Source organism: Arachis ipaensis, chromosome B1 (assembly GCF_059453495.1).
Source record: "Arachis ipaensis isolate K30076 ecotype BB chromosome B1, ASM5945349v1, whole genome shotgun sequence".
NCBI classification, from domain to species: Eukaryota; Viridiplantae; Streptophyta; class Magnoliopsida; order Fabales; family Fabaceae; genus Arachis; species Arachis ipaensis.
In genome coordinates, this window is record NC_142436.1 from 74,737,042 (window position 1) to 74,762,149 (window position 25,108).

At 40.4% G+C, this 25,108-nt stretch overlaps 1 protein-coding gene across 1 annotated transcript; it reads left to right on the plus strand.

Moving 5' to 3' along the window:
* The first annotated feature begins 21,752 nt into the window (after positions 1 to 21,752).
* LOC107608341 (uncharacterized) lies at positions 21,753 to 22,910 on the plus strand. The gene is made up of 2 exons (XM_016310162.1): positions 21,753 to 21,894; positions 21,979 to 22,910. The coding sequence occupies exons 1-2, from the start codon at positions 21,753 to 21,755 to the stop codon at positions 22,908 to 22,910; spliced, it is 1,074 nt and encodes a 357-aa protein (XP_016165648.1).
* The last annotated feature ends 2,198 nt before the right edge of the window (positions 22,911 to 25,108 follow it).

A 25,108-nucleotide genomic window follows, 5' to 3' on the forward strand; every position in this document is an offset into this window, starting at 1 on the left:
GTGCACCAAGTTTTTGGCACCGTTGCCGGGGATTGTTCGAGTTTGGACAACTGACGGTTTATTTTGTTGCTTAGATTAGGAAAATTTTGTCTTTTGGGTCAGAGTCTTTTATTTTCTTTTCAAAAATTTCCAAAAATTTATTATTTTTCTTTATTAATCTTTAGAGTTTTCTGTTTAAGTTTAGTTTCATATTTTATGTTTGGTGTCAATTGCATGTTTTTTTTATTTTCGTTTAAATTTTTGAATTTGTGTTCATTGTTCTTTCTTGATCTTCAAGTTGTCCTTGCTATTTTTCTTGTTTGATCTTTAGTTTTTCCTGTCCTGTGTCTTTTCTTATTTTTCTTGTGTGTTTTCAAATTATCAGTTTCCAAAAATTTTTATACATTGAATATTTTCTTAAAAAAAAACACGTTAAATTTATAGCTCAGTTGGGTAGAGCGTTGTGCTTATGTTCTTGGTAATTGAGTATCTTCCTTTTAAAACTTTTTAAAAATAATTTTTCTTTGATTAAATCTTGTGCCAAACTTTTAAGTTTGGTGTTCTCTTGCTATCTTTCTTTAATTTTCGAAAATTTATTTTTAGTTTTTCTAAAAGTTTTAAGTTTGGTGTTCTTTTTATGTTCTTGAGTCTTTGAAACTTATTCTTGTTGTTCTTGTGAGTCTTCAAGGTGTTCTTGAGTCTTCTTTATATTTTGATCTTAAAATTTTTAAGTTTGGTATTCCTTGGTGTTTTCCTTCCAAAATTTTCGAAAAACAAGGAACATTAGATCTAAAAATTTTAAGTCTTGTGTCTTTTGTGTGTTTTTCTCTTTCTTTATTAAATTCAAAAATATCTTTTCTCTTTATTTCAATTAATTTTTGAAATTTCCCTTTAAAAATTCAGATTTTTATTTTAAAAACTTTCTATTTTATCTTATCTTAGTTTTAAAAATTCAAAATTCAAATCTTTTTCTAAAATCATATTCAAAAATTTTCAAATCTTTTCAATTAATTAGTCAATTTAACATTCAAATTTCTTCTTATTTTCTTTTTCTTTTAATTTTCGAAATCTATATTCTGTCTTCTAATTATTTTACTTCATTTTATTTCATTTTTTGGTTATTTTTAATTAAATAAAACAAAAATAAAAAAATTACATTTTACTTGCAATTCACATAATATCCCTTTCTCCGTCATGGATCTAAATGGAAATGAACAGTCCAGAAGGACTCTGGGATCATATGCTAATCCCACTACTACTGCATATGAGAGTAGTATCTGTATACCTCCCATCAAAGCAGGCAGTTTTAAGCTAAATCCTCAGCTCATTGTCATGGTACAACAAAACTGCCAGTATTCCGGTCTTCCACAAGAAGAACCTACTGAGTTTTTGGCACAATTCTTGCAAATTGCTGACACAGTACGTGACAAAGAGGTAGATCAGGATGTATACAGGTTGTTACTGTTTCTGTTTGTTGTAAAAGATCAAGCTAAAAGGTGGTTAAATAACCAACCCACAGCAAGCATAAGAACATGGAAACAGTTATCAGAAAAATTCCTGAATCAATATTTCCCTCCAAAAAGGATGACACAGCTAAGGCTGGACATCCAAGGATTTAAACAAGAGGATGATGAATCCCTTTATAATGCCTGGGAAAGGTACAGAGGGATGCTAAGGAAATGCCCCTCTGAAATGTTTTCAGAGTGGGTGCAATTAGTCATCTTCTACTATGGGCTTACAGAAAGAGCTCAGATATCTCTAGACCACTCAGCTGGTGGATCTATACACATGAGAAAAACTATTTAAGAGGCTCAAGAGCTTATTGATATAGTTGCCAAAAATCATCATCTGTACATAAGTAGTGGGTCTTCCATAAAAGAAGAAGCCAAAGCAGTGTCTACTGAACTTGGTCCTCCAGAACAAATTGCTGAACTCAATCAACAATTGTGTTTTCTAACAAAACAGCTAGCAGAATTCAAGGAGATGCTACAAGACACTAAAAATGCTAATAAAAATATGGAAGCACAATTGAATCAAACAAAACAGTAGTTATTAAAGCAGATAACAGAAGAGTGCCAGGCAGTCTAATTAAGAAGCGGAAAAACATTAAATACCTCACTTCAGAGCAGCAGAAAGCCAAGAAAAGAACAACTGATAGAGGATGAGCAAAATATTATCCAAAATCTCTCTGAGGACAGTAAGAGCCCAAGGAGGAACAACACTGGCGTTCAAACGCCAGAAAAGGATGCAAAGTTGGTGTTAAACGCCCAACCCATGCGCAGTTCTGGCGTTCAAACGCCAAAAACAGGGAAGGAGCTGGCGTCAAACGCCCAATGGAAGCTCAGTTCTGGCGTTCAAACGCCAGTGAGGGATCAGATACACACAAGTGTTGATAGCAACCCCTCTAAAAAGGCTTCTCCAACCACCTCTGTAGGAAATAAACCTGCAGCAACTAAGGTTGAGGAATACAAAGCCAAGATACCTTATCCTCAAAAATTCCGCCAAGAGGAGCAGGATAAGTAATTTGCCCGCTTTGCATACTATCTCAGGACTCTTGAAATAAAGATTCCGTTTGCAGAGGCACTTGAGCAAATACCCTCTTATGCCAAGTTCATGAAAGAGATCTTGAGTCATAAGAAGGATTGGAGAGAAACTAAAAGAGTTTCCTCACTGAAGAATGCAATGCAGTCATTCTGGAGAGCTTCCCAGAAAAGCTTAAAGATCCCGGGAGCTTTATGATACCATGCATATTAGAGGGTAATTGCACCAAGACAGCTTTATGTGATCTTAGAGCAAGCATCAACCTAATACCTGCATCCACTATCAGAAAGCTTGGTTTAACGGAAGAAGTCAAACCAACCCGAATATGTCTCCAACTTGCTGATGGCGCCATTAAATACCCATCAGGCGTGATTGAAGACATGATTGTCAGGGTTGGGCCATTCACCTTCCCCACTGACTTTGTGGTACTGGAAATGGAGGAGCACAAGAGTGCTACTCTCATTCTAGGAAGACCTTTCCTAGCAACTGGACGAACTCTCATTGATGTCCAAAAGGGGGAAGTAACCCTGAGAGTCAATAAAGATGAGTTTAAGTTGAATGCTGTCAAAGCCATGCAGGATCCAGACACACCAAAAGACTGCATGAAAGTTGATCTTATTGACTCTTTGGTAGAAGAGATCAACATGGCTGAGAGTCTCGAATTAGAGCTGGAAGACATCTTTAAAGATGTTCAGCCTAATCTGGAGGAATCAGAGGAATTGAAAGAGCCTCTGAAACTTCCTCAGGAAGAGAAAAAACCTCCTAAACCCGAGCTCAAACCATTACCACCATCCCTAAAATATACATTTCTGGGAGAAGGTGACACTTTTCCGGTGATCATAAGCTCTACTTTAAATCCCCTGGAAGAGGAAGCGCTACTTCAGGTGCTAAGGACACACAAGACAGCTCTTGGGTGGTCCATAAGTGATCTTAAGGGCATCAGCCCAGCAAGATGCATGCACAAGATCCTATTGGAGGACAATGCTAAGCCAGTGGTTCAACCACAGAGGCGGCTAAATCCAGCCATGAAGGAAGTGGTGCAGAAAGAGGTCACCAAGTTATTGGAGGCTGGGATTATTTATCCTATTTCTGATAGCCCATGGGTGAGCCCTGTCTAAGTTGTCCCCAAAAAGGGAGGCATGACAGTGGTTCATAATGAAAAAAATGAACTGGTTCCTACAAGAACAGTTACAAAGTGGTGCATGTGTATTGACTACAGAAGGCTCAATACAGCCACGAGAAAGGATCATTTTTCTTTACCATTCATAGACCAGATGCTAAAAAGACTAGCAGGTCATGATTATTACTACTTTTTGGATGGCTATTCAGGCTACAACCAAATTGCAGTAGATCCCTAGGATCAAGAGAAAACAGCATTCACATGTCCATCAGGAGTATTTGCCTACAGAAGGATGCCATTAGGGCTGTGTAATGCACCTGCAACTTTTCAGAGATGCATGCTCTCTATTTTCTCTGATATGGTGGAAAATTTTCTGGAAGTCTTTCATGGATGACTTCTCAGTATATGGAGACTCATTCAGCTCCTGTCTTGATCACCTGACACTGGTTCTGAAAAGATGCCAAGAGACTAACCTGGTTTTAAACTGGGAAAAATGTCACTTTATGGTGACTGAAGGGATTGTCCTTGGGCACAAGATTTCGAACAAGGGAATAGAGGTGGATCAAGCTAAGGTAGAGGTAATTGAAAAATTACCACCACCTGCCAATGTTAAGGCAATCAGAAGTTTTCTGGGGCATGCAGGATTCTATAGGAGGTTTATAAAGGATTTTTCAAAAATTGCAAAACCTCTGAGCAACCTGCTACCTGCTGACACGCCATTTGTGTTTGACACAGAGTGTCTACAGGCGTTTGAAACTCTGAAAGCTAAGCTGGTCACAGCACCAGTTATTTTTGCACCAGACTGGACATTACCATTCGAACTAATGTGTGATGCCAGTGACCATGCCATTGGTGCAGTATTGGGGCAGAGGCATGACAAGCTTCTGCATGTCATTTATTATGCTAGCCGTGTTTTAAATGATGCCCAGAAAAATTACACAACCATAGAAAAAGAATTGCTTGCAGTGGTTTATGCCATTGACAAGTTTAGATCATACTTAGTAGGATCAAAAGTGATTGTGTACACTGACCATGCTGCTCTTAAATATCTACTTACAAGCAGGATTCAAAACCCAGGCTCATAAGATGGGTGTTGCTTCTGCAAGAGTTTGATATAGAAATAAGAGACAGAAAAGGGATAGAAAACCAAGTGGTTGATCATCTGTCCTGGATAGAACCAGTAGAAGGGGCATCCTTTCCCTCTATTGAGATCTCTGAAACCTTTCCGGATGAGCATTTGTTCGCCATTCAGGAAACACCATGGTTTGCAGACATTGCAAACTATAAAGCTGCAAGGTTCATACCCAAGGAGTACAACAGGCAACAAAAGAAAAAATTAATTACTGATGTAAAGTACTACTTGTGGGATGAACCCTATCTCTTTAAGAGACATGCAGACGAAATAATCCGTAGGTGTGTGCCTATAGAAGAAGCATAGAAGATCTTATGGCATTGCCATGGGTCACAATATGGAGGCCATTTCAGAGGTGAGCGAACAGCCACCAAGGTCCTCCAATGTGGCTTCTACTGGCCTACCCTCTATAGAGATTCCCGTGAGTTTGTACGTAACTGTGACAGTTGCCAGAGATCTGGTAATCTGCCTCATGGTTACACCATGCCTCAACAAGGAATCTTGGAGATTGAGTTGTTTGATGTATGGGGTATTGACTTCATGGGGCCTTTCCCACCATCATACTCAAACACTTATATTCTGGTGGCAGTCGACTATGTATCCAAATGGGTAGAGGCCATTGCCACACCCACTAATGATACTAAGACAGTGCTGAAGTTCCTCCAGAAACATATCTTCAGCAGGTTTGGTATCCCTAGAGCACTAATTAGTGATGGGGGCACTCACTTCTGCAACAAACAACTTTACTCTGCTATGGTCCGGTATGGAATTAGTCACAAGGTGGCAACTCCATATCATCCACAGACAAACGGGCAAGCTAAAGTCTCTAATAGAGAACTACAAAGAATCCTGGAACGGACTGTAAGTACCCGTAGACAGGATTGGGCGAGAAGCTTGGATGATGCTCTGTGGGCTTACAGAACAGCATTCAAGACTCCTATAGGGACCTCTCCATACCAGCTTGTGTATGGTAAGGCTTGCCATCTGCCCGTGGAACTGGAGCATAAGGCCTACTGGGTAACCAGATTCCTAAACTTTGATGCCAAATTAGCTGGAGAAAAAAGATTGCTCCAGCTGAATGAGCTAGAGGAATTCAGACTCACTGCTTTCGAAAATGCCAAGCTTTACAAAGAGAAAGCAAAAAGGTGGCATGACAGAAAGCTATCCTCTAGAGTCTTTGAACTAGGACAAAAGGTTCTACTGTTTAACTCTAGGCTCAGGCTATTCCCCGGGAAACTGAAATCCCGGTGGAGGAGACCATATGTGATTACAAGTGTGTCACCGTATGGCTATGTGGAGCTTCAAGACATTGATTCTAATAAGAAGTTCATTGTTAATGGACAGAGAATCAAGCATAATCTTGAAGGCAATGTTGAGCAAGAGTGCTCAAGACTGAGGCTAGATTAAAAGCTCAGCAAGGTCCAGCTAATGACAATAAAGAAGCGCTTACTGGGAGGCAACCCAGCCATTAGTAAAGCTTTTTATTTATTTATTTAATTTTAATTATACAAGTTTAATATAAATAATCTTCAAGGTAAAGAATTAATTGCATAAGTTCACAGGGTTACAGAAGGATTCAGAATACAAAACAGGGAGAAGGAGCTCACTGGCAAGAAAACGCCGGTAAGAGGTATATTTGGGCGTTAAACGCCCAAAAGAAGCATTTACTGTGCGTTTAACGCCAGTAAAGATACCTTTCTGGCGTTTAACGCCATACCTGCAGCATCCTGGGCGTTTAGAAAAATGCCCAGTGACGAAAGATTTCTGGCGTTTAACGCCAGCCAGAAGCAACAGCTGGGCGTTAAACGCCCAAAAGAGGCTACAGATGGGCGTTAAACGCCCAAAACAAGCAGCAGTTGGGTGTTTAACGCCAGGATTGTGGAGGGGAGGAAGTTTTTGTTCCCAACTTGGATTTTTTTAAAATTTCATATTTCCATCCATTTTTCTTGCATAAACATGTTCCCATACTTTCATTTTTCAAACTTTTTTTTATCGTAATCCTAAAATTAAATCTTTCTCAATTCTTCTTCAACCTCTTCTCAAATCTTTTTTCAAAATAAATCTATCTTTTTCAAATTTTTTTCTTTTCTCAAACTCATCAATATCTTTTTCTAATCTTCACAATATTTTTAGAACAAATCTATCTTTTTCAAATATATTTCATATCTTTTCAATTTTAAATTACATCTTTTCCTATCTTACTTATCTTTTCCAAATCACATTTTCTATCATATCTTTTTAAAAGATTTTCGAAAACCCACCCCCTCCCATTTAAATCCTCGTTCGGCCTCCCCCCTCTCATCCACAAATTCGAACTTGGCTCTCCTTCTATCCCTCTCCTTTCTTTTTTTTTTTACTTGAGGACAAGCAAACCTCTAAGTTTGGTGTGTTTATCCGTGATCACTAAGCCAATACCCACCAAGATCATGGCTCCTAAGGGAAAACAAACCAACTCAAGAGGCAAGAAAGAGAATATTCCAAAACCACTTTGGAATCAAGGGAAGTTCTTAACCAAAGAACATTCAGACCATTACTACAAAATAATGGGTCTAAGGTCAGTGATCCCGGAAGTTAAATTCGATCTGAAAGAAGACGAATATCCGGAGATCCAAGAGCAAATTTGAAGCAGGAGCTGGAAAGTCCTAGCTAATCCTGAAACAAAGGTGGGAAGAAACATGGTTCAGGAATTCTACTCTAATCTATGGCAGACAGACAGACAGAGAATAGCTGGAACCGCATTCTATGACTATCAAACTCTGGTCAGAGGGAAGATTGTTCACACCCACCCTGACAAAATAAGGGAGGTCTTCAAGCTGCCTCAACTGTAAGATGACCCAAACTCCTTTAACAGGAGAATGATGAGACCAAATCAGAGCTTGGACAAAATCCTAGAGGACATATGCCTTCCTGGAGCCAAATGGACAACCAACACAAAGGGTGTCTCAAACCAACTCAAAAGAGGAGATATCAAACCAGTCGCCAAAGGCTGGATGGACTTCATTGGGCGCTCTATACTGCCCACTAGCAACCGCTCTGAAGTCACCATCAAAAGAGCAGTAATGATTCATTGAATTATGCGGGAAAAAGAAGTGGAAGTTCATCAGCTGATTTCTTGTGAGCTTTACAAAATTGCAAACAAGAACTCCAAAGATGCCAAATTGGCTTATCCAAGCTTGATCTCCCTGTTATGTAAAGATGCTGGAGTAAAAATGGGAGTATATGAGTATATTTCAGTTGAGCAACCAATCACCAAAAAGTCAATGGAAGGACAAGTGCAGGACGACCCCATCAAGAGGAGAGCACAGGAGTTTCTCCCAAAAATTCCTCAATTTGAATACTAGAGGGCGCCTAGAAGCATCTATCACCAAGTTGCAAGAAGCTATGGATCAACTGAAGGAAGAATAGCAAAATCAAAACAGCATGCTCTGCAAACTGCTTAGGGAACAAGAAGAGCAAGGGCGTGAACTGAAAGAACTGAAGCGCCAGAAGCTATCTCTTGAAGGGCCAAGCAAAGGTTGTTGAGTTCTAACTCTGTGATAAGCTTTTATCTATTTTAAGAGTATATGAGTATTAAAATTAGAGTCATTTGTCTTTATGTCTTTAGTTTCTTTTCTTTTATTACTAAGTGTCTGCTTTTATGCCTAATTTATATTATTTCCATTAAATAATAAATAAAGATTAGAGTCTATGCCTTAAAGTTATGAGCATCCTATGAATCCATCACCTTTCTTAAATGAAAAAATGTTTTAATTACAAAAGAACAAGAAGTACATGATTTCGAATTCATCCTTGAAATTAGTTTAATTATTTTTGATGTAGTGACAATACTTTTTGTTCTCTGAATGAATGCTTGAACAGTGCATATGTCTTTTGATATTGTTGTTTATGAATGTTAAATATGTTGGCTCTTGAAAGAATGATGAAAAGGAGAAATGTTATTGATAATCTGAAAAATCATAAAATTGATTCTCGAAGCAAGAAAAGCAGTGAATATAAAAGCTTGCGAAAAAAAAAAGCAAGCAGAAAAAGCCAATAGCCCTTAAAATAAAAAGGCAGGAGTAATAAAAAGGATCCAAGGCTTTGAGCATCAGTGGATAGGAGGGCCCAAGGGAATAAAATCCTGGCCTAAGCGGCTAAACCAAGCTGTCCCTAACCATGTGCTTGTGGCGTGAAGGTGTCAAGTGAAAACTTGAGACTGAGCAGTTAAAGTCAAGACCCAAAGTAAAAACAGAGTGTGCTTAAGAACCCTGGACACCTCTAATTGGGGACTTTAGCAAAGCTGAATCACAATCTGAAAAGGTTCACCCAGTTATGTGTCTATGACATGTATCTATCCGGTGGTAATACTGGAAAATAGAGTGCTTAGGGCCACGGCCAAGATTCATAAAGTAGCTGTGTTCAAGAATCAACATACGGAACTAGGAGAATCAATAACACTATCTAAATTCTAAGTTCCTATAGATGCCAATCATTCTGAACTTCAATGGATAAAGTGAGATGCCAAAACTATTCAAGAGGCAAAAAGCTACTAGTCCCGCTCATCTGATTGGAGCTACGTTTCATTGATATTTTGGAATTTATAGTATATTCTCTTCTTTTTATCATATTTGATTTCTAGTTGCTTGGGGATAAGCAACAATTTAAGTTTGGTGTTGTGATGAGCGGATAATTTATACGCTTTTTGGCATTGTTTTTAAGTAGTTTTTAGTATGATTTAGCTAGTTTTTACTATATTTTTATTAGTTTTTATTCAAAATTCACATTTCTGGACTTTACTATGAGTTTGTGTATTTTCCTATGATTTCAGGTATTTTCTGGCTGAAATTGAGGGACCTGAGAAAAATCTGATTCAGAGGTTGAAAAAGGACTGCAGATGCTGTTGGATTCTGACCTCCCTGCACTCAAAGTGAATTTTCTGGAGCTACAGTAGTCCAAATGGTGCGCTCTTAACTGCGTTGGAAAGTAGACATCCAGGGCTTTCCAACAATATATAATAGTCTATACTTTGCTTGAAGATAAATGACGCAAACTTGCGTTCAACGCCAGCTTCCTGCCCTATTCTGGAGTTAAACGCCAGAAACAGGTTGCAAAGCAGAGTTAAACGCCAGAAACAGGTTACAACCTAGCGTTTAACTCCAAAAATAGCCTAGGCATGTGTAAAGCTCAAGTCTCAGCCCCAGCACACACCAAGTGGGCCTCGGAAGTGGATTTCTGCACTATCTATCATAGTTTACTCATTTTCTGTATACCTAGGTTACTAGTTTAGTATTTAAACAACTTTTAGAGATTTATTTTGGTACCTCATGACATTTTACACGTTTCATATTGTATTTCTGATGGCATGAGTCTCTAAACCCCATGATTGGGGGTGAGGAGCTCTACTGTGTCTCGATGAATTAATGCAATTACTTCTATTTTCTATTCAAACACGCTTGTCTCTGCTCTAAGATATTCACTCGCACTTAACCATGACAAATGTGACGATCCGTGACACTCATCACCATTCTCAACCCATGAATGCGTGCCTGACAACCACTTCCATTCTACCTTAGATTGGTGTGTATTTCTTTGATTCCTAGTTCACGCGTTTGATTGCATCTCCTGACAACAGAGCATTCGAATCCGTGAGATCAGAGTCTTCGTGGTATAGGCTAGAATTATTGGCAGCCATTCCTGAGATCTGGAAAGTCTAAACCTTATCTGTGGTATTCTGAGTAGGATCTGGGATGGGATGACTGTGACGAGCTTCAAACTCACGAGTGCTGGGCGTAGTGACAGACGCAAAAGGATCAATGGATCCTATTCCACATGAGTGAGAACCGACAGATGATTAGCCGTGCGGTGACAGCGCATTTGGACCATTTTCACTGAGAGGATGGATGGTAGCCATTGACAACGGTGATCCACCAACATACAGCTTGCCATGGAAGGAGTCTTGCATGCGTGAAGAAGAAGAAAGTAGGAAAGCAGAGATTCAGAAGACAGAGCATCTCCAAAACCTCAATCTGTTCTCCATTATTGCATAACAAGTATTATTTAATTTACACTTTTTACTCTTCATAAATATAATCACCCTTATTATTGATTTCCTGACTAAGAATTACAAAATAACCATAGCTTGCTTCAAGCCGACAATCTCCGTGGGATTGACCCTTACTCACGTAAGGTATTACTTGGACGACCCAGTGCACTTGCTGGTTAGTGGTACGAGTTGTGAAAAGTGTGATTTATAATTCGTGCACCAGTCCAAAACCCCAAATTATACATGTCCATAACCAATAACAAGAACACTACCCTGAATTTCTTTGAGAGACGACCCGAGGTTTAAATACTTCGGTTATTAGAATAATTAGGGGTTTGTACTTGTGACAAACAAAATATTTGCATGAGAGGATTATTGTTGATTTGCAAACTATACTTCGACGAGATTTCATTTGAGAAATTCTACACTGTCAATAAACCATTCATCAGAATTCCATACATGGTAATGATATTTTTGTAGAGGAACTTCCTACTTCTCTGAGCTGTAATGGTGGCCAAGGGTTCTACTTCAATCCACTTTGTGAAGTAGTCTACTCCCACTATGAGGTATTTTACTTGTCCAGGCGCTTGGAGAAAGGGTCCGAGTAGGTCTAATCCCCATTTTGCAAAAGGCCATGGAGAAGTTATGCTGATGAGCTCTTCGGGGGGGAGTGACATGAAAGTTGGCATGCATTTAGCATGGCTGACATTTCTTCACGAAGTCGGTAGCATCCTTCTGCGAGGTCGACCAGTAAAACCCGGCTCGGATAACTCTTCTGGCTAGAGTCCTTGCTCCGAGATGATTTTCGCAGATGCCATTGTGCACTTCTTCCAAAACTTCTGTTGTCTTTGAGGTCGGGACGCACTTCAGCAATGGTGTGGATATTCCTCTTCTATAGAGGATATTTTTCACCAACTTTTAACTTTGTGCCTCCCTTCGAATTTTCTTGGCTTCTTTTTCCTCCTTGGGTAGGATGTCGAATTTTACGTATTTGATTAATGGGGTCATCCACCTGAGGTCCAAGCCGGATACCTCTGGGACATCTTGTTTAGCCTCTTTTTTCGTGACTGAGGGTTCTTGGAGAGTTTCCTGGATCAGGCTTCTGTTATTCCCCCTGGCTTGGTACTTGCTAACTTGGAAAGGGCATCCGCTCTACTATTAAGATCCCAAGTTATGTGTCTGACCTAAGTCTCTGAGAATCGCCTAAGGTACTCCAAAGTTTTGTCTAAGTACATTTTCATATTTGGGTCTTTAGCCTGGTACTCTTCATTAATTTGAGAAGTCACCACTTGAGAGTCACTGAAGACCACTACTTTGGTCGCACCGACTTCTTTTGCTAGCTTCAACCTGGCAACCAGGGCCTCATATTCTGCCTTATTGTTGGAGGCCGGAAATTCAAATTTTAGGGAGACCTCTATTTTGGTTCCTTTTTGGTTGAACAGTATTATGCTTACGCCGCTTCTGACTTTATTGGAAGAGTCGTCCACATACAACTCCCAAGTTGTGGAGGCCTACTCCTCTTGATCTCCCACGTATTCTGCCATGAAGTCGGTTAGGAACTGGGCTTTAATCGCTGTCCGAATTTCATACTTTAAGTCGAACTCGGATAGTTCTATAGCCCATTGAACCATTCTGCCTGCAATATCTATTTTTAGAAGAATTTCTTTAATGGGCTGGTTCGTTCGAACTTTTATTGTATGAGCTTGAAAATAAGGCTGTAGCCTTTGAGACACCACTATTAGGGCATACGCAAACTTCTCGAGTTTTTTATACCTTAACTCGGGGCCTTGTAGAACTTTACTGGTGAAGTATACAGGATGCTACCCGACCTCATCTTCTCGTATTAGTGCTGATGCCACAACCTTTTTGGCTACAAACAAATACAAGACGAGTTCTTCCCTAATTTTAGATCGGGTCAGAACGGGAGGTTAGCTCAAAAACCTTTTGAACTCCTGGAAAGCTTCTTTGCATTCAGAAGTCCATTCAAACTGGAATCCTTTTCTTAATAGAGAAAAAAGTGGTAGGAATCTCAATGTTGATCTTGCTAAAAATCTGGAGACAGCTACAAGTTGGCTGTTCAACTGCTGGACCTCCCTTAAATAGGTCGGGCTCTTCATTTCCAGAACTACTCTACACTTATCGAGGTTAGCTTCAATCCCCATTTGTGTTAGCATAAACCCTAGAAACTTTCCAGCCACTACTGCAAAGGTGCACTTTGCGGGATTCAATCTCATCCCGTGCGCCCTTATGGTGTTGAAGACTTGTGAGAGGTCAGTCAGGAGGTCGGCCTCATCCTTGGTTTTTATTAACATGTCATCCACATAAACTTCCATTAAACCTCCAAGGTGAGGTGCAAACACCTTGTTCATTAACCTTTGGTATGTGGCTCCTGCATTTTTTAACCCGTAGGGCATGACCACATAGCAGTAATTCGCTCTAGGCGTGATGAAAGATGTTTTTTTCCTAATCCGGACTGTACATCAGGATTTGATTATATCCCGAGTACGTATCCATGAATGACAAGTATTGATATCCCGAGGTGGAGTCTACTAGGATATCAATATTTGGAAGAGGGTATGGGTCTTTTGGATATGCCTTATTCAAGTCGGTGTAGTCGACGCACACCCTCCACTTGCCGTTCTGCTTCTTGACTAGCACCACGTTTGCCAGCCAGGCCGGATACTTGACTTCTCTGATAAAGCCGGCCTCTAAGAGGGCTTGTATTTGCTCCTCGACCACTTGAGCCCGTTCTGGACCGAGCTTCCATATTCGCTGTTGGACAGGTCGGGACCCTGGGTATACCGACAATTTATGCGTCATGAGTTTAGAATCTATCCCGGGCATATTGGAAGCTTTCTAAGCGAAGAGGTCAGAATTTTCTTGTAGGAGCCTTATCATCTTTTGCTTCAAATCCTCTTTTAAATTGGCTCCTATATTGGTATTCTTTCCGTCTTCCTGCCCGATCTGTACTTCTTCAGTCTTCGCTCCGGGTTGTGGCCTCAATTCTTACCTAACTCGGATGCCTCCGAGTTCAATGGTGTTCACCTCCTTGCCTTTACCCCTTAGGTTTAGGCTTTCGTCGTATCACTTTTTCGCCAGCTTCTGATCTCCCCTGATGGTTGCTATTCCTTCTGGTGTTGGAAATTTCATGCAAAGATGGGGGGTAGATACCACTGCCCCAAGCCGATTTAGGGTCGTTCTACCTATCAAGGCATTATAGGCCGAGCCCAGATCGATGATAATGAAGTCGATGCTTAGGGTTTTGGATTTCATTCCCTTTCCAAAAGTTGTATGTAGGGGTATGAATCCTAATGGTTTTATTGGTGTGTCCCCCAGCCCAAAGAGGGTGTCAGAGTATGCCCTTAACTTCTTTTTATCCAATCCTAACTTGTCAAAAGCTGGTTTAAAGAGGATGTCTGCTGGGCTTTCCTGATTCACCAGGGTTCTGCGTAGATGAGCGTTGGCGAGAATCATGGTAATTACCACCGGATCGTCATGTCCAGGAGCAATACGCTGCCCGTCTTCCTTGCTGAAACAGATGGTTGGGAGGTCGAGTAGTTCGCTCCCGACCTAGTAAACTTCCTTCAGATGTCTTTTACGAGATGATTTTGTGAGTCCTCCTCCAGCAAACCCTCCCGAGATCATATGTATATGTCATTCTGAGGTTCATGGTGGCGGATCTCTCCGATATTCCTCATCTCGTTTCTTTTTTCCATGATTGTCCAACCTTTCCATGAGATATCTGTCAAGTCGACCTTCCCTGGCCAGCTTTTCTATCACATTTTTTAAGTCATAACAATCATTGGTAGAGTGCCCATATAACTTGTGATATTCACAGTATTCGCTATGACTCCCCCCTTCTTGTTTTTGATTGGCTGAGAGGGAAGTAACTTTTCAGTGTGGCAAATTTCTCTGTAAATATCAACTAAGGAAACTCGTAGGGGAGTGTAAGAATGATATCTTCTAGGCCTTTCAGACCCGACTTCTTCTTTCTCTTTGGGCTCCCTCTCCTTTTCCTTTGACGAGTTAGGGTGCCTGGATCGCCAGCTCGGTTCCCGCAGTCTAGCATTTTCTTCCATATTGATGTACTTTTCTGCTCTTTCTTGTACATCACTCAAAGAAGTCGGATGCCTTTTCGAGATGGACTAAGATAAGGAGCCTTCTCGGAGTCCATTTACTTGGCCCATGATCACTGCTTCTATAGGCAGGTCTTGAATTTCTAGGCATGCCTTGTTGAACCTTTCCATGTAATCCCTCAGGGGTTCTCCGATCTCCTATTTTACTCCCAGGAGACTAGGCGTGTGCTTGACTTTGTCATTCTAGATTGAAAGTCGCATAAGGAACTTACGCGAGAGGTCATCAAATCTGGTGACCGACCATGGGGGATCGAACCACTTCATGCCTTTGTCAAAGTTATTGGAAAGGCTTTGCAGTGGGTAGCGTCAAAAGCGTGATAAACCACTATTTTATGGTTTATTTTGTATTGAATTGAGTAGATTTTATCAACTATTCCTACACTTATCCATATAAATTGCATGTTTCTAAGTTTCCTTCCTAATTTTGTGCTATGATTGAAAACATGCGTCTTAGGCCTTAAAATCACTAATTTTTAGTCCTCTCTTACTACCATTCGATGTCGTGATGTGTGTGTTAAATGATTTCAGGGTTTATAGGGGTGCAATGGCATAGAGGATGGAAAGGAAGCATGCAAAAGTGGAAGGAACACAAGAAATTGAAGTTTTCAGAAGTTGGTAGCAACGCGTACGCATGGACGATGCGTACACGTGACCAAGTCATAACCAAATGACGTGCACGTGTGGCTGACACCTACGCGTGGCCAGTGAAAAGTCCAGCGATGCATACGACTGGCTGACGCGTACGCATGACGGGCGTCACATGCTGCAATCAACAGAAAACGCTGGGGGCAATTTCTGGGATGCTTTTGACCCAGTTTCAGGCCCAAAATTACAGATTAAAGGATGCAGAGTGAAGCTGGAAGGATCATTCAATTCACTTTTCATTCATTCACACTTTAGGTTTAGATGTAGGTTTTTAGAGTGAGAGGCTCTCTCCTCTCTCTAGGTTTTTGGGTTTTTAGTCTTGTTCCTTTTCAAATTCAGATTTCTACCTTACTTTAATTTAGTTTTCTTCTACTTTTATTTGTTCTAGTACTTTAGTTTATCTACTCCTCTTGTTGATTTCTTTATGTTGCCAAGTTAGTTTATGAATTCTTCTTGTTTCCTTTAATCCATATTAATGCAATTTATGTTTTCATATTTATGATTGCTTTCTTTAATTTGTAGTTATTGTTTCCTCTTACAATTGTTAGTCTTAGATTTGCTATGTCTTGTTAGTTTTCTATGTTTTTATTTTGTACCTTCCAAGTGTTTGATAAAATGCTTGGTTAGATTTTAAATTAGATTTTTATGTTCTTGACTTGAATTGATTAATTAGAGACTCTTGAGTTATCAAAATCTCTTGTTGATTGGTAATTAAAGATTGTCGGTTAGCTTGAACTTCACTAAATCTAGTCTCTCATCATGAGTTGACTAGGACTTTTAAACTCAAGTTGATTGTATGCACTTGACCTTCCTCCATTGGTTAGAGGTTAACTAAGTGAAGGCAATTCACATTTACCATCACAATTGACGATGATAATGAGGATAGGACTTCTAATTCTCAATCCTTGCTAAGAGCTTTCTTAGTTATTAGTTTATTTTTCTCGCAATCTATATTTTCTTATTCCTTATTTCAAAAACCCCAAAAATATACTTTTCCATAACCAATAATAAACTACACTTCCCTGCAATTCCTTGAGAGACGACCCGAGATTTGAATACTTCGGTTATTTTATTGGGTTTGTATTTATGACAAACAATTTAAACATTGACCGAGGATAATTTGTTGGTTTAGAACTATACTTGCAACGCGATATTTCTGTGAAAATCTTTGCCGACAATTTTCCTCCGTCAAATTTTTGGCACCGGTGCCGAGAATTGCAAATGTGTGCCTTATTATTGGTTATTGTGAATATTGTGAATATGTTTGCCTTTTCGGTTCTTTGTTAGTTGTTGCTAGCTTTAGGAGTTTATTTTCATTATTTCTTGTTATTTTTCGTTTCTATTTTCTCTTGTTACTATAAATTCTCACCCCTTTGACTACGAGTTTGGTTCAAATTATGTTGTAGGAAATGGAAGCTACAATGAGAACATGCATCAAGGTTGGGATAATCAAAGGTGGGAGGAGTCTCAAGATATTAGTAGCTCAATATATTAATCCACTTTAAACTAACATAAAAAGAAGAAACAAAGATTCTATAGTGGCATTACCTCAGCTGCAAGACAACCTGCTTTTCACTCTTCAACTTGTGTGACCCGGCCAACCCAGACGAATACCTCAGCACCACAGTCCAAATACTTAGTTCTTCTAATCAAGATTCCCTTATGTCTCCAAAAGTTCATTTAAAAGTAGCACAAAATAAATGCACATGCCCAGCACAAAGTTTTTCAGAATGCTCATGCATGCATAGAGCTCCCATGTCATACCTTCCAGCCAGTGGTGGACCCTACAAGTAATCATTAACTGTGTGAGGCTTAAAAAACTGGGATAAAATACAAAATAGCTCAGGGGACCTTGTTCCCCTCTAAATCAATACCAGTCCAAAATCAGCAATTTTCATGAGAATTCTCAAGACATACTTTACAAGACTACTGTTCAAACTCTTCCAACAATTAGCCAAAACATAAGCAGATTCATTTACCCTTCTAGAAACATCAACCTTTCCTCTTGTATAGCATCCTATGCTGTTTGGTGCAGCTTGAACTACTTCCAAAATCGCCTGCTTTGCGGCCGCTTGAAAACTTGAATTCGTCCTAGTTTTGTTTCCACAAACAGCCTTGTCCCCTGGCCCTGCATACTCATCAAAGAAGCTATAATTTTCAGACCTCATGAAGCATCCATCAAGAAATATTTGGGACATTGTGGCTTAAAGCAAACATGTTAAGGAACTAGTTTATTGCTCAACAATGAAATACTATCATTAACTATAACTTTGCAAAAGCAATATCAGGACAGCAAAAAGAGATCAAATTAAACATGACCTGAAGTATTGCAATAGCAGTTATCATGCAAATTGAAATGAGTTTAAAATGAAGATGTAAATTAAAGGATACAGTGAGAAATATCCATCAGGCCTCAAAAAAGTAACTCTCTGACCACCATTGAGTATAACTTTGACATTCGACACTTTTCCAAGAATTATATAGTCTTTTGTTCCTAAATCTGCAAACAAATTTATGCACATCATTAACAAGAAATGGATGTAAGGAATGGATGCACACAAAGGAATGGATGCACACCATAATGAACTCTAGCAAAATCTTGCTGAATTTTACTCAATTAACATTATCAGATACACCTAAGTAAATGAAATGACACCAGAGATGCTAACAGGCTCTGACATCCATCTTCCTAAATATTTCAAATTACAATTGATACTATAAACCAACCGAAGCTTCAAATTAGATGAATCCTGAATGACTAAATCAAACTTGATTTTGGTGTGAACTCCAAAACAATATGAACAACTTGAACTGACATATGACCCCAAGCACCATTACCAGTCCCATCAACAATTCAAAGTCAATCTCACATATTAAAGTGCTTTAGTGCATCTACATATTAAAGTTGAAAGCTTTACTTCATATAAAGTTTATTGAACAAAATATAAAAAATCTACCAATTCGAATGCAATGGTTATTCGCATCAGTCACCATCCAACAATTAGATTTTGAATTAACTAAAAAGTAAGAAAATAAAAATCAGAGTGACAAAAAAGAAAAATAAAGCATACTGTTGGGGATCTTCACTCAACCATAAATGGTGTAACCTTCAGCGGATCTGAAAAAAACAAATTAGGATTAAAATTGATCCACATAACATAATTCTAAACCGGAGAGAACAAATGGAAAATTAGGGTTAAGGGACGAGAATTAGGGTTAAGAAAAACAGGGAAGGGACAGGGTTAGGGCTAGGGATAATGAAATCGGAACAGAATCAAAAAGGAAGGGTTAGGGCTAGGGACGAAGGAGGCGGAGGCCTACCTGAACTAACAGCGACGAGAAGAGACGATGACAAACCTCCGGCGAGGAGAGAAGAAGCAGCGCGAGAGCGGCGGCGGAGGGAGCTCGTAAGACAAGAGCACGGCCGAGAGAGCTCGTGTGACGACAAAAGGAGCAAACGCATTGAGAGCGGCGGTGGAAGGAGCTCGTGCGACGCGAGCGGCGGCGGCGGCGACAGTGGAGGATGTCACATCTTCAATGGAGAGAGAGAAGGCATGGGAGTAATTCAAGGAGAACGTGAAAAAAAAAAGTGAACTGAAGTATTGGAACCAAAGTGACCCATTTCCTTATTCTAATATATTTTCGACGAAAAATTTTAAATTACAGACGAATTTTCTGTCTGTAATAATTGAATAAAATACAGCGTTTTGTTTATTTAATTACAGACGAATTTTCCGTCTGTAACCATTTCTCACGAAAAAAATAATTTTATCGACAGAATTATCGACGGATTCTATTTTCTGTCTGTAATTTATGCTAATTCATTTTTTTTATTTTCCGACAAAAAAATTCCTCTAAAATTTCATCTGTATTTCCGTGGGATAAAATCCGTCGGAAATATCCATCTGTAATAACTATTTTTCTAGTAGTGAGCACGATTAACGTGCAATAACCTATCCCACACTACCTTAACACACAGGATTAAAAGAACATGCCTATATTTATTTAAATACATTCATATTATTTTCAAATTAAAAGAATATATTTATTTAAAATAATAAAAATATATTTATTTAAAATTCTAAAATTTTGAATCAATCTACTTGTATTAATTTCAAAATGATTTAAAATAATGAGTACGTTTATTTAAATTTTAAAAATTTTAAAGTAATAAGAGTATGTTTATTTAAAATACTAAAATTTAAAATTTTAAATAAACATATTCGTATTATTTTAAATAAAAATTTTAAATTTTAAATAAACTTATTTATATTAATTTTAAATTTTATTTAAAATAATACGAATATATTTATTTAAAATAAAAAATTAAAATAATAAGAATACATTTATTTAATAAATTTTCAGTTAAAAATAATATAAGTGTATTTATTTTTTAGTTAAGAATTAACGGTTTCAAATCGTTATTTTTTTAAATTAAAAAAATATAATTAATTACAATAACAAAAATACATATAATTTTATAAAATTTAATTTAATCATTAATTTAAATTATTTAAATAAATTAAATTGATTGAAAAATAAAAATATACCAATGCAATTTAAATCGTATTAAAATATAAGCAAGTTTGCTGAGTTCATAGACAAAATTTATGTAAATAAATAAGTTAAATCAATGTGATAGATGAATTTCGTGCAAATTTTATGAAAACACTATAAAAAATTAAATCCAAAAAAATAACTTGATTTTAATGTTTTGAGAATTAAAATTTTATATTTTATAATAGAAAAATAAAATGTGATTAACATTGAGTTGGTCCAATATACTAACTAATTTTGTTTCTTTTGAATGATTTTTCAATTATAATTTTGGTTTAAAAATTTATAGTAATCAATTAACTACAATTTCCCAATTTAAATTAATCAATTTGTTTTTATAATAAAATTCATATAATGGTTAAAAATCTAACATCATGACTATATCATATATCCTATATACTTAAATCACCGATGCCAATTAAGTTTTATAATTAATCTAGAAATTTTTTCCTCAAGTTTATATTAAAAAAAAGTAACTACAATTTTTTAATTTAAATTAATCAATTATGTCCTGTACCTAAGTGCTTTCTCCCTTCTTATTTCAAAATACTACTCATCACACTTAACCTAATTTAATATGTCACTTTTATTTTTACAAAAACATTTATACTTTTTAAAATTATAATTTTAACAAAATTGTTTTGACCCGACCCAGCTGGCACAATGCTCGAGTCCGGATGGCCGACCCGACGGGAACGTCGCGCCTAAACTGGGAACCCGACCCGGGCATTCCACCCGTCTAGCAAGGCACCTGACAGTTGGAGGAAAGGAAACTTTCTGGAAGGCGAGTCTGCTCCTGTGGGACCCACTCTAGGTACGGAGCATACAAGGGGAGGGCCCTACCCCTCCCCCAGGTACGTCACTATCTCCTCACTTTTACTACCATCTGTACGGATTCGGACTTGAGCGTCAGAGTCCTTTTTGCAGGTGGCTCCCCCCTTTTATACCACAACAGCTCGGAAGGTCATGAAGCCTCAGTCCTCACGCACCAGTGACCCAGATCCAAGCCAGTTCCCACCACCTCATCCTCAAAGCATCTCTGACCCGTTTGGTACCTAACAAACCGAACATTGGCGCCATCTGTGGGGACCAGCCTGAATGGATTTTCTGTTGGGTCCTGTGGAAGGAGATGATGGAGGCGAGCCACGTGGGGAGGAAGTGGTTCACCGAACTAGTAGGGTAGCCTCCTTGGCTTCCTCCCGTGAACACACGAGATCCCCCCCCCCCTCGACGGGATGAGTTTCCCTCCCGTTCCCAGGAAAGGCGTCCCTTCGGAGGAACGCAGAGCAACAGCGCTAGAATAATGCAGGAACTGCGCCACAGGGTGTAGAACCTGGAGCGGGAGCTAGAAACCAGAGAGCGCTACCAGCTCGCCCTGAGGCAGCATCATTCCCGGTCTCCTCAAAAGAGGGGGAAACTAGAGGGAGAAGTCCCTGAAGAGACTGCTCCAGATGCACACCGACCTCCCAGTCTGATCCAGAAAGCCAAGGGGAGAGTAGAGAGGTGCCGAGGAGACGGCAAGACCTTATAATCTACAATCAACCTCGAGCGAGACACACCAAAGAGGAAAACCGAGAAGATAGCAGAGAAAGACCAAGGAGAAAGTGACACCCTGTGATCATGGGGGCAACCCCTTTTCACCACTCCATTCTTGAGGTCCGGCTACCGAAGCACTTCAATAAGCAAACGGACATGAGATACAACGGGTCCCAGGGACCCCAGAAAAATCTAACGGCCTTTGAGGCCAGGATGAATCTGGAAGGTGTGGGTGATTAAGTGAGGTGTCGCGCCTTCCCCGTGACCTTAGCAGGGCTGGCAATCCGCTGGTTCAATGCTCTCCCCCAAGGCTCTGTGACAACCTTTGCGGACATAACCCGCGCTTTTCTGGCTCAGTTCACCACGCGTATTGCCAAAGCGAAGCACCCGATCAACTTGCTAAGGGTGACGCAGAGAAGCGGGGAACTGACCAGGAAGTATTTGGATAGGTTCAATGATGAATGCCTGGAGATTGACGGCCTGACCGACTCGGTGACCAACTTGTGTCTGACAAATGGGCTGTTGAACGACGATTTCAGAAAACACCTTACCATCAAGCCCGTGAGAACGATGCAAGAAATCCAAAATGTGGCTAGGAAGTACATCAACGACGAGGAGGTTAGCCAAGTCATGGCAGCCAACAAGCAGCAGCCCGCCTATCACCCTGCTCATCAGCTCGGTAACGGGAAAAGGCCTAAGGAGCACTCCAAGGACGGAGGGCCAACTAAAGCCTTCAAGCCGTTCCCCCGGGTAGGGAAGTTCACTAATTACACTCCCCTGACAGCCCTGATCGTCGAGGTGTACCAGCAGATAGCCGACAAGGGCATCTTGTCGAAGTCTCGCCAGCTCAAGGATAGAATTGGAGGGAACAAGAACCTTTACTGTGACTACCACAAGGGCTTCAGCCATAAAACCCAAGATTACTTCGACCTGAAGGATGCTCTAGAGCAGGCGATCCGGGAAGGTAAGCTGGCGGAGTTCTCTCACCTCATAAGAGAACCCAAGAGACGAGATCGCGACCGATCTGAAGACGACAGGAGCCACGCCATGAGACCAAGGCACGAACCCGACGAGGACAGTGAACGCGACAAAAAAGATGCCAAAATCTTGGCAGTATCATCATCTAGTCCTGTGCCTTCCTCTAGGAGAGTCTCGACAATATCATATGGACCAGAGGACCAGTGGTTCCACGACGTACCGGAGAACCCCTCCATGGTGATCACGGCAGGAGTGGAAACTTGATTAGTCAGATGAATCCTCGTTGACACCGAAGCCGACTCGAACATCATGTTCCAAAACGTGTTCGAAGCTCTGGGCCTCCGAGAAGCCGACCTGAAAACCCACCAGCACGGGGTGGTCAGCTTAGGGGATAACTTTATCAAGCATGATGGAATAGTCTCCCTACTGGTCTCTATAGGAGGATGTCAAGGAAAGAGGTCGTTAATGGCGGAGTTCATTGTTCTAAGAGACTCCAAGGCTTACAACCTTATCTTGGGAAGGAAAACAATCAATGAGTTCAGAGCGGTAATATGTACCAAGTTATTGATGATGAAGTTTGTGACTGACGATGGGTTAGTGGGATCCATCAGGGGAGATTTCGAAACGGCGGTCGCGTGCGACAATGCCAGCCTCTTCCTAAGGAAGAAGTCAAAGGATGCATCTGGGGTTTTCCTAGCTGATCTAGATGCTAGGGTCGACGACAAGCCGAGACCGGAACCTGAAGGAGACCTCAAAAAGTTCAGGGTGGGTGACTCAGAAGACAAGTTCACCTTTGTGAGCTGAAACCTCCCCCAGAACTTGAAAAAGCCATTGGTGGAGATGATTCGAGCAAATGGCGATCTGTTCGCCTAGACCCCAACCGACATACCGGGGATTAACCCTCAGTTCATGTCACACCACCTGGCTGTGAAGGCAAAGGCTAAACCAGTGGCACAGAGAAGAAGAAAGATGTCCCAAAAGAGAGCTAACGAGGTGGCCAGGCAAATGGCCAGCTTGCTAGAAGCGGGGTTCATCCGAGAAATGGACTACTCGACCTGGCTATCAAATGTAGTCCTGGTCAAGAAAGCCAATGGGAAGTCGAGGATGTGTGTAGACTATTCCGATCTCAACAAGGCAAGCCCTAAGGATTCCTTCCCCCTTCCTAACATTGACACTCTAGTGGACGCAGCTACAGGGTATCGGTTTCTGAGTTTCATGGACGCATACTCTGGCTACAAACAGATTCCGATGCACCGGCCAGACGAGGAGAAAACGGCGTTCATAACGCCAGGGGGTACATACTGCTATAAGGTGATGCTGTTTGGACTAAAAAACGTAGGAGATACTTATCAAAGGCTGATGAATAAGGTTTTTAGAAACCTTATCGGAAGGACAGTAGAAGTCTATGTAGACGACATCCTGGTGAAGACCACCCAGCCAGAAGACCTCTTCAGTGATCTGGAGACTGTGTTTGTGTCCCTCCGGAGACACAACATGAGACTTAACCCTCTCAAGTGTGCCTTTTCTGTGGAGGCTGAAAAGTTCCTGGGATTCATGATAACTCAGAGAGGAGTAGAGGCTAACTCTGAAAAGTGTGAAGCAATCCTGCAAATAAAGAGCCCGGGATGCGTCAAAGACCTACAAAGGTTAGCCGAAAGGCTTACTGCCCTATCACATTTCCTCGGCACGTTGGCAGCAAAGGCACTCCCATTCTTCAACTTGATGAAAAAAGGGATTGCATTCAAATGAACCCCAGCATTTGAGGAGGCATTCCACCATTTTAAAAGAATACTATCGGCACCCCCGGTTCTCGAGAAACCCAAAGACTCTGAAATACTGTATCTGTACTTGGACGTAACCGACAAAGCCTTGGCGGCCATCTTGATACGGGAAGAAGGGAGGACCCAACAACCGATATATTTTGTTAGCAAAGCACTTCAAGGAGCGGAGCTGAGATACTGTAAGTTGGAAAAGTTAGCGTATGCGCTATTAACCTCATCTAGAAGGCTACGACAGTACTTCCAAAGTCATCGTATCGTCATCAGAACGGATCAAGCAATACGTCAATTCCTGCAAAAGCCCGACCTAGCAGGACGGATGATGACCTGGGTAATCGAGCTATCTCAGTACGACCTGCAGTACGAGCCCAAACATGCGACCAAGGCCCAGGCCATGGCCGACTTCCTCGTGGAGGTCGCGGGAGACCCTCACGAAGCCCCGGGCACATGGTGGAAGCTCCACGTTAACGAAGCCTCCAACCAAACGTTTGGAGGAGGAGGGATAATCCCCGAGAGCCCGTCAGGGATAGTGTACGAACAATCCATCAAGTTTGAGTTCCCGGTCTCCAACAACAAGGCAGAATACGAGACCCTTATTGGCGGCCTACTATTGTCAAAAGAAGTGGGGTAGCAAGGGTAGAGGTGAATAGCGACTCTCAGGTCGTCACCTCCCAGGTCAACAGA